Genomic DNA, 17,566 nt, shown 5'->3' on the forward strand with positions numbered 1-17,566 from the left:
AACCAGCACCTCTGAACAGCTGCTAAGCCCCACCTGGCACATTTCCCGCCCCCAGGGTGGAGCCACCAGTCTGATGAGGGAAGTCCTCATAGCTCCACCCCCCTAGCAGTGTATATAGATGCCAGGGTCACAGCACTAACTTCACAACTGGTACAAGACACATCCCAGACCCTTCCTGGAGACTCAGTCCACAGACTGGCCCACAGAAAGCTGGCACCAGGTATGTGCTTGAGGGAAGTGTGAGTCTGTGAGACTTTGGATTCCTATGTTGTTGCTCTAGCAGGATGTGGACCTCAACTGGCAAGCCAATCCTAGCTTGGATTCAGGTAAATGTAAGACACATGCTTTTACTATTGTGGGAGTTTTTACGTGAGCTGAACCTAAATCATCTAAGTACTTGGTAAAAAGTACTTAGTCACACAGTTACTGTGACTCCAATCTGATCTAAGAGGTGACTAATATGGGTGTGTGATAAAGCTGGTCAGAAGCATTGTATGGAATGGCTTTCCAAAATGTCTGGTGTGTCTAGTGGTAAATTCTTATTTTTTAAAACCAGAGGTTCCAAGAAGTTTACCTAAATTGAAGTGTATGCTGACTCTAAGCTGTCAGGGAAGCTGAGTGTTATTTTCCTGTTTCATGTGTCTCTGAAAGAATAGCGGATCAAAAACCCATCCCCAGGACACAGGCATTCAGTTCAGACCTGAAATCCAGCCCACATAACCTACCAGCAGATGGAACTCTAATGCCAGCCTTGGTGTTTCCTTAATCTCCATTTATCTCCAAAGAAGAGATTTGTTGGGTGGGAAGGAAGTGAGAGCAGGGAAGAAGATGCATTTGAAGTGGAGGTAAAAGGGGACCAGTTTGAAACAACTGTGAGGAAGGAAGGAAATGTATGAATCTGAGAACTCTAAAATGAAGGGACATGGATGAAACTTAAGGAAGAGAATAGGAGAAAATTTTTTGGGTGTTAGCAGAGAAACACTGAAATAAAATTCAAAAGGTCAATTTAAAAAGTGATAGGATATTCTAGGTATCCAGAATTGGAGAGAAAATATGAACTCATGCATGAAGAACCCATATGATATAACTAATCTTTTTCACTTCTACCTATGGTTGTACCAACCTTTCCCCATTTCTGTGCAGGACATACCTATGATTTTACTTTTTAAATTTTTATTACATAGTTTTAAAAGTGATTCTTAATTTACATAGTTGTATGTTAAAATATTTTTAAAAATTATTTTGCTTTAAAAATGTGATTTGATAGGGATAGAAAAGAAAGACACACACACACACACACACACACAGAGAGAGAGAGAGAGAGAGAGAGAGAGAGAGAGAGAGAGATTGAGTAAGAGGAAGTTACATTGATCTGTTGTTCCATTCAGTCATGCTTTCATTGTTTGCTCCTTCTAAGTGCCCTGACCTGGGATCTAATCTTGTTATATTGGGACCAAGGGAGCTACCAGGCCATGGCAATTTACATACTTCTAATGGCATTCAATATCTCTATGTAACATAATTATTAGTCAGGTTTTTTTTTAATCCTCAAATATCCAACTTTTAGTTGAATTATGACCAAATATTTCAAAGTGAAATGAAATTAAATTGATACATATTAACACCTTAGTATGTCTTTTAAGTCTATTTTAATTCCTACAATTTCCTTCCATGTATTTTTTCTTTTTTCTTTATACTTGTGTTGAGGCAACATGATAGAATTTTCAGTTGAGTTTATTAGAAACCAGATTATACTGATTACTTCCTCACTGTATTATTCAAGGTTTGCCAGAGAAACAGAAGCAATATCTGAATCTGGAAAGGTATTTATTAAAAAGCAGTGGCCACAGGTTATGGAGCCTGAGATGTCCCATAGTCTGCAGTCTGCCAGCAGGAGACCCAGAAAAGACAGTGGTGTAGATGGAAGGCCTGAGAGTCTGAGAGCAGATGGTACAGATTCCAGTGGGGTTCTGAGGGGCTGAGAACCAGCAGCACCCAGGACAGGAGGTGGGTGTGCTAGCTTACTGAGTCCAGCAGAGAGTGAATTCAGCCTTGCCCAGTTTTTGTTCTCTTCAGGCCCTCAGTGGAGTGGATGATCCCCACTGACATTGGGCTGGACCATCTGCTTTGATCATCCACTCATTAAAATATGAAGGTCTCCCAGAATTATCCTTACAGTCACACCCAGAACTAGTGTTTCACCTGCTACCTAGCTATGCAGGGGACCAATCAAGCTGGCATGTTAAAATTGAAACAGGTGAAGAAAATTTTCACATATTTCTCCATGCCTTATATTTTATATAAATAGTTGGTTTGGAACATGTTTGATGATATTTAGTTTCATTTTCTGGAAAACAAAAATTTTTAAAGTATATTTTTATTGACTGCAGAGAGGAAGGGTGAGGGAGAGAGAGATAGAAACACCAATTATGAGAGAGAATTATTGATTGACTGCCTCCTGCATGCCCGCTTCTGGGGATGAAGCCCGAAATCTGGGCTTGTGGTCTAGAATGGAATGGAACCCAGAACCCTTCAGTTTGAATTCTGACACTCTATCCACAGAGCTAAACCAGCCTAGTCTGGAAGACAATTCTTCACAAATAATGTTATGTCATCCCTTCAATAGTTCTCTCATATGTGTTTGTCCCTCTTTCTGTGATACTTGAGGCCAATGGTCAATTTTCATAATTGATTTATTCCTTTAAAGTTGCAAAATAGATCTTAGTTTTCATTGTAAACATCTCCTTAGATGTTGTCATGATAAATGATTTTGTTTACCTGATGTTACTGCTGCTTGAACTGTCCTTTAAATGGCAATATCATTTGTCCACAGAAACCGCATATGACTTGGATTGAGCTTGGTTTTTGACCAGGAGCAGTCTACATCCCTTGTGCAATGTGGTGCTAAATACAGGAGAGGGCGGCAAGAAGACTGGACATCAGCTGGTGGCTGGAACTCTTCTGGGAAACTCCTAGTGCCTTCCACAGAGAGGGAGGCCTCAGCAGACCTCAGCTTCTCACTTCCTCACTCCTGGAGGATCACACTGACTGAAGAGACTGTCTTGGGACAGACACCCTCACTGCACAATGGCCTTTGCAGCTTCCTTGGCCGAGCTCCAGGCAGAGGCCAGCTGCCCCATCTGCCTGGATTACCTGAGAGACCCAGTGACCACTGAGTGTGGGCACAACTTCTGTCTCTCCTGCATCCACCAGCGCTGGGAAGGTCTACAGGGCACCTTTCCCTGTCCTGTCTGCCTGCACCACTGCCCTGACAGGAGCTTGAAGCGGAACACCCAATTATGTCACATGATTGAGATTGTTGAGCAGATACCCACCATGAGGGGAAAGAGGAAAAGGCAAGAGGAACCCCTGTGTAAGAAGCACCGTGAGGTTCTGGCTATTTTCTGTGAGAAGGACTTGCAGCTGCTGTGTGCCCAGTGCAGGGCCTCCTCTGATCACGGGGATCACACCCTGATGCCCATTGAAGAAGCTGCAGCTACTTATAGGAACAAGCTCAAAAGCTGTATTGAGTCCTTGAGGGAGCAGATTAAAGATACTGAAAATCGGTCAGAAATGCAAGTGTCAAAATATTTTGAATTGAGACAGAGGATAGAAAATCAAAAGAATGAATTGCACTCTGAATTTAAACAACTTAAATATTTATTGGAAAAGGGACAGATTGCAAGACTTATTAGTTTGCTAACTGAAACAACAAATGTCCAAGAAAAATTAATTGAAGAGAAAAACCAAATATCAAACCACAGTTCCATATTAAACAGTCTGCTTAGTGATATTATTAGTAAGTGTTGGCAGACAGATGTGGATTTACTCACTGGTATTGAAAGTATCTACAACAGGTATGAAAACCTAGAGACCCCGGCCATGTTTTTATATGAATTAAAGAAGGAGAGTTTCTTTTTCCCCCCACATTATTTGGGCCTGCATAAAATGATCCACATGTTTCAGGCAGATTTGACACTGGATCCTGAAACTGCCCATCCAAGTCTTGTTATCTTAAGAGATAGAAAAAGTGTGACCTATAGGACGTCCTTTGGTCGTCATAATCCCCAGGCACACAGTTCTTACCCAGCTGTCCTGAGTTCTGAGGGATTTGATGCTGGCAGGCATTTTTGGCAGGTAGAAATAGGAGGCACAGGGGCATGGTCCTTAGGCGTGTGTAAGGAATCTTTCCCCAGGAATGCTCTTATGTCACCATCCCCAAGAAATGGCTGCTGGCAGCTTCAGCTCTGGGCTAATACATCTGTCACATGCCATTCAGTCCAGTGGGAACGGATAGGCATTTTTCTGGACTATGAGTTGGGAGAAGTTTCATTTTATAATTTGAGAAATAGATCACATTTGTATACTTTCAGTGGAGGTTTTACAGAAAAACTTATGCCCTATTTCTGCCTAGGACCTTCTTCAAAATCACTTGTAATGCGTATAGTCAATGATGTATGATGAACCGCCTTGTAATCTGTTCCATGCGTTCTACTCTCTTCCCGTGTTAATAGAGAGTGCTTGTAATAAAAGGTCCAAGTACATTTCTGATGTTTGCTGATGTATTTTTTTAAAATGTTTTTATTTATTTTTAGAGAGAGAAAGGGAGAGTGAGGGAGGGGGATTAGATATATGGATGTGAAGAAAATTATCCATTGGCTGACTGCCATATGCAACCCAACTAGGGTCAAGTGCACAACTTGGCTATGTGCCCTAATAGTTAAACTGCTGACCTTTTGGTGTATGTGGTGAGACTCAACCAACTGAGCCACACCAGAAAGGGCTGTGCTGATGTCTTTTAATCCTCACCCCTGTGGCCCCTCCTCACCCCCCCACACACATCTGGGCAAGCCATGCAGACAGCCTCAGCTTCTTCACAAGGCTGAGGGGCAGGTGACGGTTCTAACTCAGACTCTGTTTGCAGAGGAACTGCCCACCCCCCCGCCCAGTGCCTCCTCAAAAACCCAAATACCCAAGCTAGTTGCCTTTCTTCCTTCACTCCAACTATTTTTGGACCTGTAGTCACCCTCCTGTTCAAATAAAGCCTCATGAAGTGAGTAATAAACCATTACATACCCTCTTGCTGTGTTTGTGCCACTAGCTGTCTTGACACCAGAATCAAATTTTGAGTCTTAGGTCTTGCCTATGTGAGGTGACCATAACAATAGTTCTTAGAATGTCACAGGATCCTGGTTAATTTTTTATTTTTTTTCAAACTGTAAAAGAACATTTGTTTAGAAAATCACAGAGGAAGAAGAGGTACCTCAGAGAAAAAATGGGCTTAGGAAACAACTTGTAGTGACAAAGATAGGGTCCCAGGTGCTTAGAAGTGAGGATGGTCAAGGTGAGCAACCTCTGGAATGGAGTGGGCAGAGGGGAGGGCAAGCAGGAGCTTGCTCCCAGGAGGGAGAGTATGCTGGGTCCTGGGTGCCCAGGGATTTAAAGGTGGAGACTTTAGGGGAGGTCCCAGGGGAAGACCTCAATAGAATATACATCAGCTTTCTAGGTATGTCCTTCAGGGTCAGGGTCTCCACTGATTGATTGGTCCTCGCCTGGGCAGGGGGTCATTACTCAATGCAGCTGGTCCTGAGGTCAGCCCTGGTGTTGCTTTTCTGGGCCGGGGGCTGGCCCATGGTCATTGCTGGGCTCATGTTTGTCAAACTGCCTCCCACAGGGGGAACCCCTTGCACTTGGGGAGAACACACCTCACAGGAGAGGTGGCCCTGCCCCCTGCCATGGCCCCATTTTAATTCTTGTGATCTTCTGTTCCCAGGAGCATGGCATATTTGTGTTTGTTTTGCAACTACCAGGAGACAGGTTGTTTTATCCCTCCTTTTCTGGTTTTATCTGTAATATTTATATTTGACATTCCCCATTATTCCAGGGAAAGGTGTGGGAATCCATTACAAATTCTTTTCAGTTATAAAATTTTCACAAAATAAAAGCATTGCAGCACTGATCATTCCAAAAAAAAGGACCACAAATATATCTCACATTTTTTACATTGAGGAGGTATTGAATATTTAAAAACAATACATGAAATAGATCTATATAGCAAATAGGAAAAATATCTCTTATTTAGAAAAATATGTATTTTTTATTGATTTTAGAATGAGATGATGGGAGAAGGAGCCGGAAAGGGGGAGACATCCAGGTGAGAGAAAAGCATTGATTGGTTACGATGTGTGAGAGAAATATGCGTCAGTTGCCTTCTGTACTCACCCCAACTGTTGATCTAACACACAACCTGGGAATGTGCCCTGACCAGCAATCAAACTGGCCATCTTTCAGTGCACAGGACAACACTCAACCAACTGATCCACACTGGCCCAATATACATTTAAAAAGTGTAAAAGGAATGCTCTTCCCAGGAGCACATCTGAGCCTTCCCCCACAGTCAGGCATCTCCTAAACTCTAAGGGACCCCATGAGGCTCGCAACCAGGGCTGTAGTGGACAGTGCCCATTCAACTCAGGTACACCTCGCCTCCCGCCCCACCTCCAGAACAAAACAAGAAAAAAGTTTTTTTTTTTTTGCTTGGATATTTGTTCCTGGAAATTACAGAAGAAACTGAAAAATTGTAATGCTATATAGTAGCCTGAAAGCCTGGAGGTCTGGGTGCAAAAAGCAATGTGCTTTTCAGTGAACTCCAGTGTAATATCTGTGCTTTTATAAAAATTGTGTATCATGCTTTTAAAAAAACACATGCAAGTTTATTTGGCATTCACTGGGAAATTGCTAGTATGCAGGTTATGGAGTTACTGGTTAAAGGAAACCCACTATCCTATTCACGGAATAGATAGCCTTCCTCGTGGAGAAAGCCTCAAACCACATCATCGTTCTCTGTTGTCTGAGCTGTCAGTTCTCTGATGGTGGGAACTCCTGTGGGGATCTTTTCACTGAGGCTTCTAACACAGGGCCTTGCACTTAGCAAAGGCTTATACAAGGCCTTCTGGATGAGTAATTAAATAAGATGTCTGGTGGACCCTGTTATGATTTTAGAAAGAGAGAAAGATAGAAAAATATCAATGTGAGAGAAACATTGATTGGCTGTTTCCCATATACACCACGACTGGGATCTAATTGGAAATATAGGCGTTTACCCTGACATGGGATCAAACCAAGAACCATTTGGGGTGTATGGGATGATTCTCTAACCAACTGACCCACACTGGTCAGGGACAAGACCAAATTTCTTCTTCTTCATCTTCTCCTCCTCCTCCTCCTCCTCCTCCTCCTCCTCCTCCTCCTCCTCCTCCTCCTCTTCTTCTTCATTGTTTAAAGTATTACAAATAGTAGTACATTTGTTTCCTTTTCTTTTTCCCCCATTGACCTTCCCCTAGCCTCCCCTACCTCCTGGCACATGCCCTCACCCCCCATCCCAGTGTCTTGTGTCCATTGGTTATGCTTATATGCATGCATACAAGTCCTTTGGTTGATCTCTTTCACCTCCCCCAACACTCCCCAGCCTTCCTGCTGTAATTTGACAGTCTGTTCGATGCTTCTCTGCCTCTGTATCTCTATCTTTTTGTTCATCAACTTCTTCCTTTTTATAAATATGTATATTTATTGCTTTCAGAAAGGAAGGGAGAGGGAGAGATATATAGAAACATCAATGATGAGAGAGAATCATTGATTGACTGCCTCCTGCTTGCCCCCTACTGAGGATCAAGCTAGCAAATTTGTGCATGTGCCCTCTACCGGAATCAAACCTGAGACGCTTCAGTCCGCAGGCGGATGCTCTACCCACCGAGGCAAACCATCTAGGGCAAGACCAAACTTCTTTAACAAGATCTTTTGGGTTTGAATCTACCACTTAAAATGTAATTGTGCACAGGGCTCAATGAGAGATGGCTATGAGGTAATGCCATGACCATTACTGAGTTAATACATCAGTTATGCTATGAAAATGTTTTCCCCTTGCCAGGTGGCTCCATTGCTGGAAGCATCATCCCATTATGGGTTCATTTCCTGGTCAGGCATCCTTGCAGGTTGTGGGTTCCTATAGGGAGGGCCTCTAGGGTCAAGCCTTGGGCTGACCTGTGGCAGGGCCACAAACAAGTCCCAGCCTGGAAGGCAGAGCTCTCCTAGCATAATTAAGCCTGACCTTGTAGCCCTCTCTAATTCCTTCCTAAGCAGCTAATGGGTTGTGGGAGGTGCAGCAAGTGTTGCCAAAACAAGAACATTTGTATACATGTTAATCTACCTTGTTTTAATCTGACTATAAAATGAAGCATGGGCTTGCAGGCTGGGGTCTTTTGTGTCCTCATCCAGGCCTGGGAGATCCACCGAGCCCCCGCTCTTCTCTGTCTTTTCTTCAATCCTTCCCCGCCCCTCCTCAGGTTCACCCTTGGCTGTGCTGGTTTGGCACGGGTTCCATCCCCAGTCACGGCATGTCGCCCCCTCTCTCTCTCCTTCTGCATGTGTCTCTCCCTCTACCTCTCCATCTATCCCTCCCTCAACTTTTCCCCTTCTCCCTCTCCTTCTCTCTCTCTCTCTCTCTTTCTCTCTCTCTCTCTCTCTCTCTCTCTCTCTCTCTCTCTCTCTCTCTCTCTCTTCCCTTACTTTCTCTAAGCATGCCCTCAGGTGAGAATTAAAAAAAAGTGTGGAATTCCCAGGTTTCTTATCATGGTTCCATGCTCAGATCACATCTTCAGTTCTTCAGCCCATGACTCCTTGGAAGAACAGGGTCCACCAGACAGTTACACCTTCATTGCAATGCACTGATATTCTACCAAGCAGCCTTGGGTAGCAGCCATCCAGGCTTCCCTAGGGGCTTAATAGCAAACACCTGTTTGGTTGGGAGACTCTCATATGTTGTGTTCTGCCCATTGCTCCTGAAAAAATCATCAACACAGCAGGTTGAAAACAATCAGATCTAACCCAAGTCTGTATGATCTCATCAATCCCAGTTAGGCATCTCAAAGAATTATGTATCCAGCAAAATTTTTTCCATTGATTTTCAGAGAGAGGAAGGGAGGGGGAGGGACAGAGAAAGATAAACATCGATGTGTGAGGGACACATCCATTGGTTGTCATATACCTTTCCTGCCTGACCATCCTGAAGTGTCTTCTGTATCCATCCAAAAACATCCTAATCATATACAATACACAAGCCTAGACACTCATTATATATTAACAAAGACCCAGTCACAAATTCATGCGTGTTGAAAAGGAACTGTGGGCTGCGAGGTGTTGGTGGGCACAGGGGCGGGGCTAGTGCCATCCTAAGCGCCCCAGCCTGGCCCCTCCTGCCATGCATCATCCTCTGACCACCCTGAAGCCCCTCTCCCACCGCGGTGCTCCCCAGCACTGAGGGCGCTGGCCCTGCACTAACTGGTGACAGCGCGGAGCTATTAGGGCCAGTGGCTGACAGCAGTTGTGAGTGGAAGCTTCTGCCTGATCGCCCCTAAGGATCAGGGGGAGCTGGAGAAGCCCTGAGGGGTAATGGGGGCCAGCAGCCACCTTTCCCACCCGCTGTTGGCCACAGCTCCACTCCCACCCGCTACTGGTGTCGAAACTGCTCACAGCCACTGATGGCACTGAGCGATAGGGTCCTGCACTGGGCGGTGGCAGCGGGTGCAAGCTGGTGGGATCCAGTAGCAGGTGTGAGCACTGAGCCGGACTACAGCGTGCAGGAGCCAACAATTTTCAGTAATCACCAGAAGCTCACCCTGATGACAGCATCCTGTGTTCTGCCTTGTTCTGACACCCTGCTCATCTGCTGCATATCCCTCCATAGCAGATGCCAGCCATGTTCTGCACTCTGCTGCCTGCTGCCCATGCCCGCCATGTTCCTCCCATGCCCCCTGGTGGTCAGTGCACGTCGTAACCACCAGTTGTTGGGTTTTTCCATTGTTCCACCATTCGGTATGTTTGCATATTAGCTTTCATTACATAGGATTGTTTCATAATACAATATGAGACTACTATGTGCTGTATGCTACACTTTCCTTTAAAAAAATAATTCTAAGAGCTCTAGCCACTTTGGCTCAGTGAATAGCCCGTCGATCTGCAGACAAAAGGGTCCCAGTTCAACTCCAATCAAGGGCATGTACTTTGGTTGCAGGCTCTTCCCAAACCTGGGCCCTCCAACCTGGGCTTATGCAGGAGGAACCAATTGTTCTTTCTGTCACATCAATGTTTCTCTCTGTCTTTCCCTCTCTCTTACACTTTCCCTAAAATTCAATGGGAAAAAAATTCTTGGCTGAGGATTAACAAAAATAAATAAATAATTTATAAGCATTTATTTGAGCCCAAAGTGATGACCATTGCTGCGAAGCAAGATAGCAAATGCTCCCTACAATCTGCTTTTTACAAAAAATATATCAACAGATTTTTTTTTAAAACATATTTTATTGATATTTCACAGAGAGGAAGGGAGAGGGATAGAGAGCCAGAAACATCGATGAGAGAGAAACATCGATCAGCTGCCTCCTGCACACCCCCCACTGGGGACGTGCCCGCAACCCAGGCACATGCCCCTGACCGGAATCGAACCCGGGTCCCCTGAGTCCGCAGGCCGATGCTGTATCCACTGAGCCACACCGGCTTCGGCTATATCAACAGATTTTTGTTTTGTTTTCACACCCACATGTAGATATATTTCATGTATTGCTTGAATCCCACTCCATAGATGCGCTTGTGATGTTGATGGTGTGTTCTCTGGTCACTACCTCCTTGATGGCAGAAAGGCCCTTCTTCTCTCCACCATGCTTTGCGGGAGCCATTATGCCAGGCCCACATTGGAAAGGAAGCAAAGATTTTACCTTTATTATTATTGAAATATATTTTTATTGATTTCAGAGAGGAAGGGAGAGGGAGATAGAAACATCAATGATGAGAATCATTGATCATCTGCCTCCTGCACGCCCTCTCCCTTCCTCCCTTCATGCCCTTCATGCCCTTGACCTGAATCAAACCTGGAACCCTTCAGTCCCCGGGCTGATGCTCAATCCACTAAGCCAAAACAGCTAGGGCAAGATTTTACTTTTCATTTCAGTTTCCTCCTCAGCCAAATGGGATTAAAGGATGTTGAGAAGTTCCAGGGAGGATTACAAAGGTGCAAATCAGATTATGCATATTAACAAGGTTAGTCTGCCCTAGCCTGCAGGAATAAGAGGAGATCCCATCAACCAGACTTCTGAACATCCTCCTATTCCCACCCTCCCCTATAAGTCTCACCTCCAGGGAGGAGCCTTAGTGGGTGAGGTCTTAAAGAGATTCACCCTCCTAGTGGTATATATAGGCCAGGGTCACATTACTAACCATTTAACTGGTAGGAGACTGGCTTCAGAGACTCTTCTTGGAGACACACTTCAGGGACTCACTCAAAGGAGCAGGCTCCAGGTAAGCTGGAAATCGGGATGATACTGGTGCAGGAGGTGGGACCAAACTGAGAGCCATGGAGGTATTGCTCCCCACCCTTGGCTTGCTGGGTGGTTACTCTAGCAGGGCCTTGACTTTACCTCAAATCCAATGATCACTCAGATTGAAGTTATTTTAGGACACATGCTTTCATTATTGCTGCTGTCCCTCAGCCTTGCCCTACATCATCAAAATGCTTGCTAAAAATATAGATACCAGGATCCCAATCTGACCTAAGAGGTGATCTATCTGCATGTGCAAAGGGCCCTGAAGTACTGGCCTGAAGCTGCCTGTGGGAATCCTCTTCTAGAATGTCTCACTGACTGTTGTCAAATATTTTTGTGTAAAAACAGAGGTTCTGCCCTAGTTGATTTGGCTCAGTGGATAGAGAGCCCGGTTTGATTTCGGTTCTGGGCATATACCCAGGCTATGGACTCCATCCCCAGTGTTGGGCCTGCAGGAGGCAGCCAATAAATGATTCTCTCTCATCATTGACCTTCTCTCTCTCTCTCTTTATCTTTTTCTCTCTGAAATCAATAAAAATATACTTAAAAAATAATAAATAAAACCAAAGGTTCGAAGAGGTTTACCTAAGTTGATGTGTATGCTGACACCAAACTGAAAGGGAAGCTGAGGGCTATTTTCCTGGTTCCATGTGTCTCAGGAGGAACAGATGATAAAAAAAAACCCACCCCCAATGATTCAGGCCGACTGAGATCAGACCTGGAATCCAGCCCGAATAATTTACAAGCAGATGGAACTTTAATGCCAGCCTTGTTCTTTTCTCAATCTCAATTTATCTCAGTTTGGGAGATTTGTTGGGTGGGGATGGGATGTGGGAATAGGGAAGCAGATGATGGATTTGGAGTGGAGAAAGAGGACTAGTTTGAAACAACTGTGAGGGAGAAAGGAGATGAAGTGGACCTGAGAGCTCTGAGATGAAGGGAAATGGATGAAGCCTAAGGAAGGACATAGGAGAGACATTCTTGGCTAGAAGAGAGCAGAGGAACACTGAAATGGAATTCAAGTGGTTAATTTTTTAAAAAGCAAATTATAGAATATTCTAGGTATTCAGAATAGGAGAGAAAATCTTATGAACTCCTATATGAAGAACCCATATTCTAGAATTAGCCTTTTTGTATCTTCTACCTGTAGTTATACCAACCATTTGCCATTTCTGGGCAGGAAATCTCTGAGTTTACTTGTAAACTTTTCATTAAATATTTCTAAAAGAGATTCTTAAATTACATACTTATACATTAAAATTTTAAAAATTATTTTCTTTAATTTATTTTATTATAAAGAGTGAGAGGATGAGGCCAGGCAGAGAGAGAGAGAGAGAGAGAGAGAGAGAGAGAGAGAGAGAGAGAGAAAGATTGGAAATGGGAAAGAGACATTGATTTGTGGTTCCATTCAGTCATGCATTTATTGGTTGCTCCTTCTAAGAGCTCTGACTTTTTGGAGCTGCAGTGGCCAATCTGTTAATACTCCGTACTTATAAGACAGTAAGTGCTCTGACTTTGGATTTAACCTGAAACCTTGTCATATTGGGACTAACAGGATTACCTGGCCAGGGCAATTTACATACCACTAATGGCATTCATTACCTCAATGTAACATAATCATCAACCAGGATTTTTTAATTCTCAAATATCCAACTTCCAACTGAATTTTGGTCAAATATTTCAAAATGAAATGAAATTAGATTTATACATAAATACTGACTTCTATGGCTTTTAAGTCTATTTTAATTCCTACAACTTACCTTCATGATTTTTTAAAGATATATTTTTACTAGAGACCCGGTGCACGAGGGGATGTCCCTCAGTCCAGCCTGCACCCTCTTCAATCTGGGACCCCTCAAGGTATGTCCGACTGCCTGTTTAGGCCCGATCCCCTAAACGGGCAGTCGGACATCCCTCTCACAATCCAGGACTGCTGGCTCCCAACTGCTCACCTGCCTGTCTTCCTGATTGCCCCTAAACACTTCTGCCTGCCAGCCTGATCACCCCTAACCACTCCCCTGCCAGCCTGATTGATGCCTAACTGCTCCCCTGCCAGCCCGATTGCCCCTAACTGCCCTCAGCTGCAGGTCTGATCACCCCTAACTGCCCTCCCCTGCAGGCTTGATTGCCCCCAACTGCCCTCCCTTGCAGGCCTGGTCACCCCCAACTGCCCTCCCCTTCTGGCCATCTTGTGTCCACATGGGGGCAGCCATCTTGTGTGTTGGAAGTGATGGTCAATTTGCATATTACTCTTTTATTAGATAGGATAAAGGCCTGGTGCATAGGTGGGGGCCAGCTGGTTTGCCCTGAAGGGTGTCCCAGATCAGGGTGGGGGTTCTCTTGGGGCATGGGGTAGCCTGGGTGAGGGGCCTGTGGTGGTTTGCAGGCTGACCCCACCCCTGGGTGACCCAAGTGGAGGTCCTGGTATCTGAGATTTATTTATCTTCTATAATTGAAACTTTGTAGCCTTGAGTGGAGGCCTGTGCCAGCCAGGGTGTACCCAAAGCTTGGCTTCCTCCATTGCCAGGGAATTCTAAGCCTCCTGCTCTCTTCCTGGCAGCAGCCATCTTGGTTGGGGTTAATTTGCATACTCGCTCCTGATTGACTTGTGGGTGTGGCATGTGGGTGTAGCAGAGTGATGGTTAATTTGCATATTACCCTTTTATTAGATAGGATTATTTCAGAGAGAAAGAGAGAGGGAGAGAGAGATAGAAACATCAATGATGGGAAAGAATCATTGATTGGCTGCCTGGAACTCTGGCTTGTGCCCTTGACTGGAATTGAACATGGGAACCTTCAATCAGCAGATCAATGATCTATCCACTAAGCAAATCAGTTAGGGCCTTCAATGTGTGTGTGTGTGTGTGTTTTACTTTCTGCTTATATTTCTGTTGAAGCAACATAATCTAATTTTAAGTAAAGTTCATTACAGTCCGTATCTTTTTAAAAAAATATATATTATTGATTTTTTACAGAGAAGATGGGAGAGGGATAGAGAGTTAGAAACTTTGATGTGAGAGAAACATCATAGATCAGCTGCCTCCTGCACACCCCCTACTAGGGATGTACCTGCAACCAAGGTACATGCCTTTGAACAGAACTGAACCTGGGACCCTTGAGTCTGCAGGCTGACACTCCAACCACTGAGCCAAACCAGTCAGGGCTATAGTCCATATTTTACTGATTACTTACTCCATGTATTATTAAAAGCTTACCAGAGAAACAGAACCAATAATATGTATCTAGAAAGACACTTATTACAAAGTATTGGCTCACACGGTTATGGAGCCTGAGATCTGCAGGCAGGAGACCCAGGAAAGAAGGTGATATAGTTGGAAGGCCTGAGAGTCAGAGAGCAGATGGTCTGAAGGACTGAGAACCAGGAGCTCCCAGACAGGAGGTGGAGGTACTACCTTATTCAGTCCAGCAGAGAGTGAATTCAGGTTTCCCAGGTGCTTGTTCTCTTTAGGCCCACAGTGGAGTGGATAATGCCTACTAACATTGGGAGACCCCTGACAGCGCTTCTCAACCTGTGGGTCATGACCCCTTTCACAGGGGTCGCCTAAGACCATCGGAAAACACAGATATTTACATTACGATTCATAACAGTAGCAAAATTACAGTTATGAAATAGCAACAAAAATAGTTTTATGGTTGGGGGTCACCACAACATGAGGAACTGTATTAAAGGCTCGCGGCATTAGGAAGGTTGAGAACCACTGCTCTAAGAGAAACCTGAGCAAGTTCATTGGAATTCCCATCTTAGACAGCATGATTGTTTGGGTTTCTCCAGGTGTGTTGTCATTTTCACTGTGAAGTGAATCTCACTGCTGTCCTGCCAATGACTTTGAGTTGAATGTATCCTCCTTCCTTCTTATTCCCCAAATCCCTGTTGAGGGTTTTGCCTCCTGGTCTCACATGTGCATGGTGCTTCACCTGGGGTGTCTGCAGAAAAACAGCCTTGGGTAGGCAGGACCTCACTCCTGGGCTTACAAATCCTTCTCTCTTCCCCACAGCACAAGATCATTGTTTTTTTGTGATGGTTGAGGTTAATGATAAATTTGCCTAGATTGTCTAATACTTTTTAAGTTGGAAAATAGATAGACTTTACTTCTAATCCTCCTTAAATATTGTCATAATAACTGATTTGGACTACCTGACATGCTGTTCATACAAGGAGGGAAGGGTTAATGCTGATTGAACTTTTAATGGTGATATCTTTTTGTTCACAGAAACCACATATGACTAACATAGTGCTTGTTTTTTGATCAGAGTCCACAGCTGATCTTCACTTGGGGAACCTGACATTAAACACAGGAGAAGGTGATAGGAAGACTGGACATCAGCTGCCCACTGGAACTCTTCTTGGAAGCTCCTAGTGCCTTCCACAGAGGGGGAGGCCAGAGAAGACCTCAGCTTCTCGCATTTCCTCACTCCTGGAGGATCACACTGACTGAAGTGAGTCTCTTCTGATAGACACCCTCACTACAATGGCCTTTGCAGCTTCCCTGGCCAAGCTCCAAGCAGAGGCCAGCTGTCCCATCTGCCTGGATCACCTGAGAGACCCAGTGACCATTGCCTGTGGGCACAACTTCTGTCCCTCCTGCATCCACCAGCGCTGGGAAAGTCTACAGGGCACCTTTCCCTGTCCTGTTTGCCTCCACCACTGCCCTGACAGGAGCTTGAAGAGGAACACCCAATTATGTTACATGACTGAGATTGTTCAGCAGATCCCTACCTCAGGGAGCCAGAGGAAATTGCAGGAAGAAATACCCCTGTGTGGGAAGCACAACGAGGTTTTGACTCTGTTCTGTGAGAAGGACCTGGAGCTGCTGTGTTCTCAGTGCAGGTTCTCATCCGACCACCAGGATCAGCCCCTGATCCCCATTGAGGAAGCTGCAGCTAGTCATAGGAGGATGCTCAAAAGGCACATTGGGGCCCTCACTAATAATCTTAAAAGTGCCAAAACTGTATATAAAAACCAAGTTGCAAATACTTGGAGAGTGAAGAGAATGATGGAAAAATGGAGGAAGGAATTGGAATTTGAATGTAAAGAACTTAAGTGTTTCTTGGAAATAGAGCCAGATGAAATTGATAACTATCTACTTATAGAAGAGAAGGATGTTGAAGAAAAACTAATTGAAAATGGAAGGCAAATTTCATACCATATGTTCAGGCTAAATAATCTATTATGTGAAATAGAAGAGAAGTGTTTGCAGACAGATCTGGATTTACTTACAGGTATTGAAAGGATCCACAACAGCTATGGAAACCTAGAGACCCCAGCAGTGTTTTCATGTGAATTAAAGAAGGAGTCTTATAATCTCCCCCCAAATTATTTGGGCCTGCATAAAATGATCCGCACATTTCAGGTAGATTTGACACTGGACCCTGAAACTGCCCATCCAAGTCTCATTATCTCAAGTGATAGAAAAAGTGTGACCTATAGGACACCAGAGGGTCTTCCTGATCCCCAGGCACTTACTGCTTACCCAGCTGTCCTGAGTTCTGAGGGATTTGATGCTGGCAGGCATTTTTGGGTGGTAAATATAGGAGGCACAGGTGAATGTTTATTAGGTGTGTGTAAAGAATCTGTCTCCAGTGATACACTCATATCACCATCTCCAAGCAATGGATACTGGCAATATCAGCAGAAGAATGAAGTATTCCGCCTTTTCTGTACAGGACAACGTAAGATCGGCGTTTTTCTGGACTATGAGTTGGGAGAGGTTACATTTTATAATTTGAATAACAGGTCATACTTGGGTGGATTCAGTTATACCTTTACAGAGAAACTCGTGCCTTATTTCTCCATTGCACCTTCTTCAGAATCTCTTACAATCAGTATCATCAGAGTGAAGTGATGAACAATTTGGGGGAAATTTTGTATGTGCTTATTTTTTCTTTTTTTATTGAAAGGAATACTTAGAATCAAGATCCTGATTCCTCTTTTGATGTTTGAATGTTGAAAGCTTTAAGGACTCACCCTTCTCTCCTCCATGAGTTTCTTATGTATGAATAGGGAATTAAGTTTTTCTTCAAGTTTCTTTTTCAAGGCCTGTGGGAAGGGATTGGGGAGGTGAGTCAGCTGAGAATCCCATAATTAGAACCCTCAAACATGGTCAGGCTGATCCACCAGGAGTCAAACCAACATCTCGTGGCCTGATGACTATAATAGCTGAGGTCTGAGGACT

General features: G+C 44.3%; 2 protein-coding genes across 2 annotated transcripts; both read left to right on the plus strand.

The window, feature by feature from the left end:
• Positions 1-3,087: 3,087 nt before the first annotated feature.
• Positions 3,088-4,461, plus strand: LOC308251654 (tripartite motif-containing protein 60-like; the record flags this gene model as incomplete). The annotated part of the gene is made up of 1 exon (XM_080675397.1): positions 3,088-4,461. The coding sequence occupies one exon, from the start codon at positions 3,088-3,090 to the stop codon at positions 4,459-4,461; it is 1,374 nt and encodes a 457-aa protein (XP_080531523.1).
• An 11,401-nt stretch (positions 4,462-15,862) lies between these two features.
• On the plus strand, positions 15,863-17,236 carry LOC308251655 (tripartite motif-containing protein 60-like; the record flags this gene model as incomplete). Its single annotated transcript, XM_080675398.1, has 1 exon — positions 15,863-17,236. One exon carries the CDS (start codon positions 15,863-15,865, stop codon positions 17,234-17,236), a length of 1,374 nt encoding a protein of 457 aa, XP_080531524.1.
• Positions 17,237-17,566: the final 330 nt, after the last annotated feature.

This window comes from Plecotus auritus (assembly GCF_963455305.1).
Source record: "Plecotus auritus genome assembly, chromosome: 6".
Classification (NCBI taxonomy): Eukaryota; Metazoa; Chordata; class Mammalia; order Chiroptera; family Vespertilionidae; genus Plecotus; species Plecotus auritus.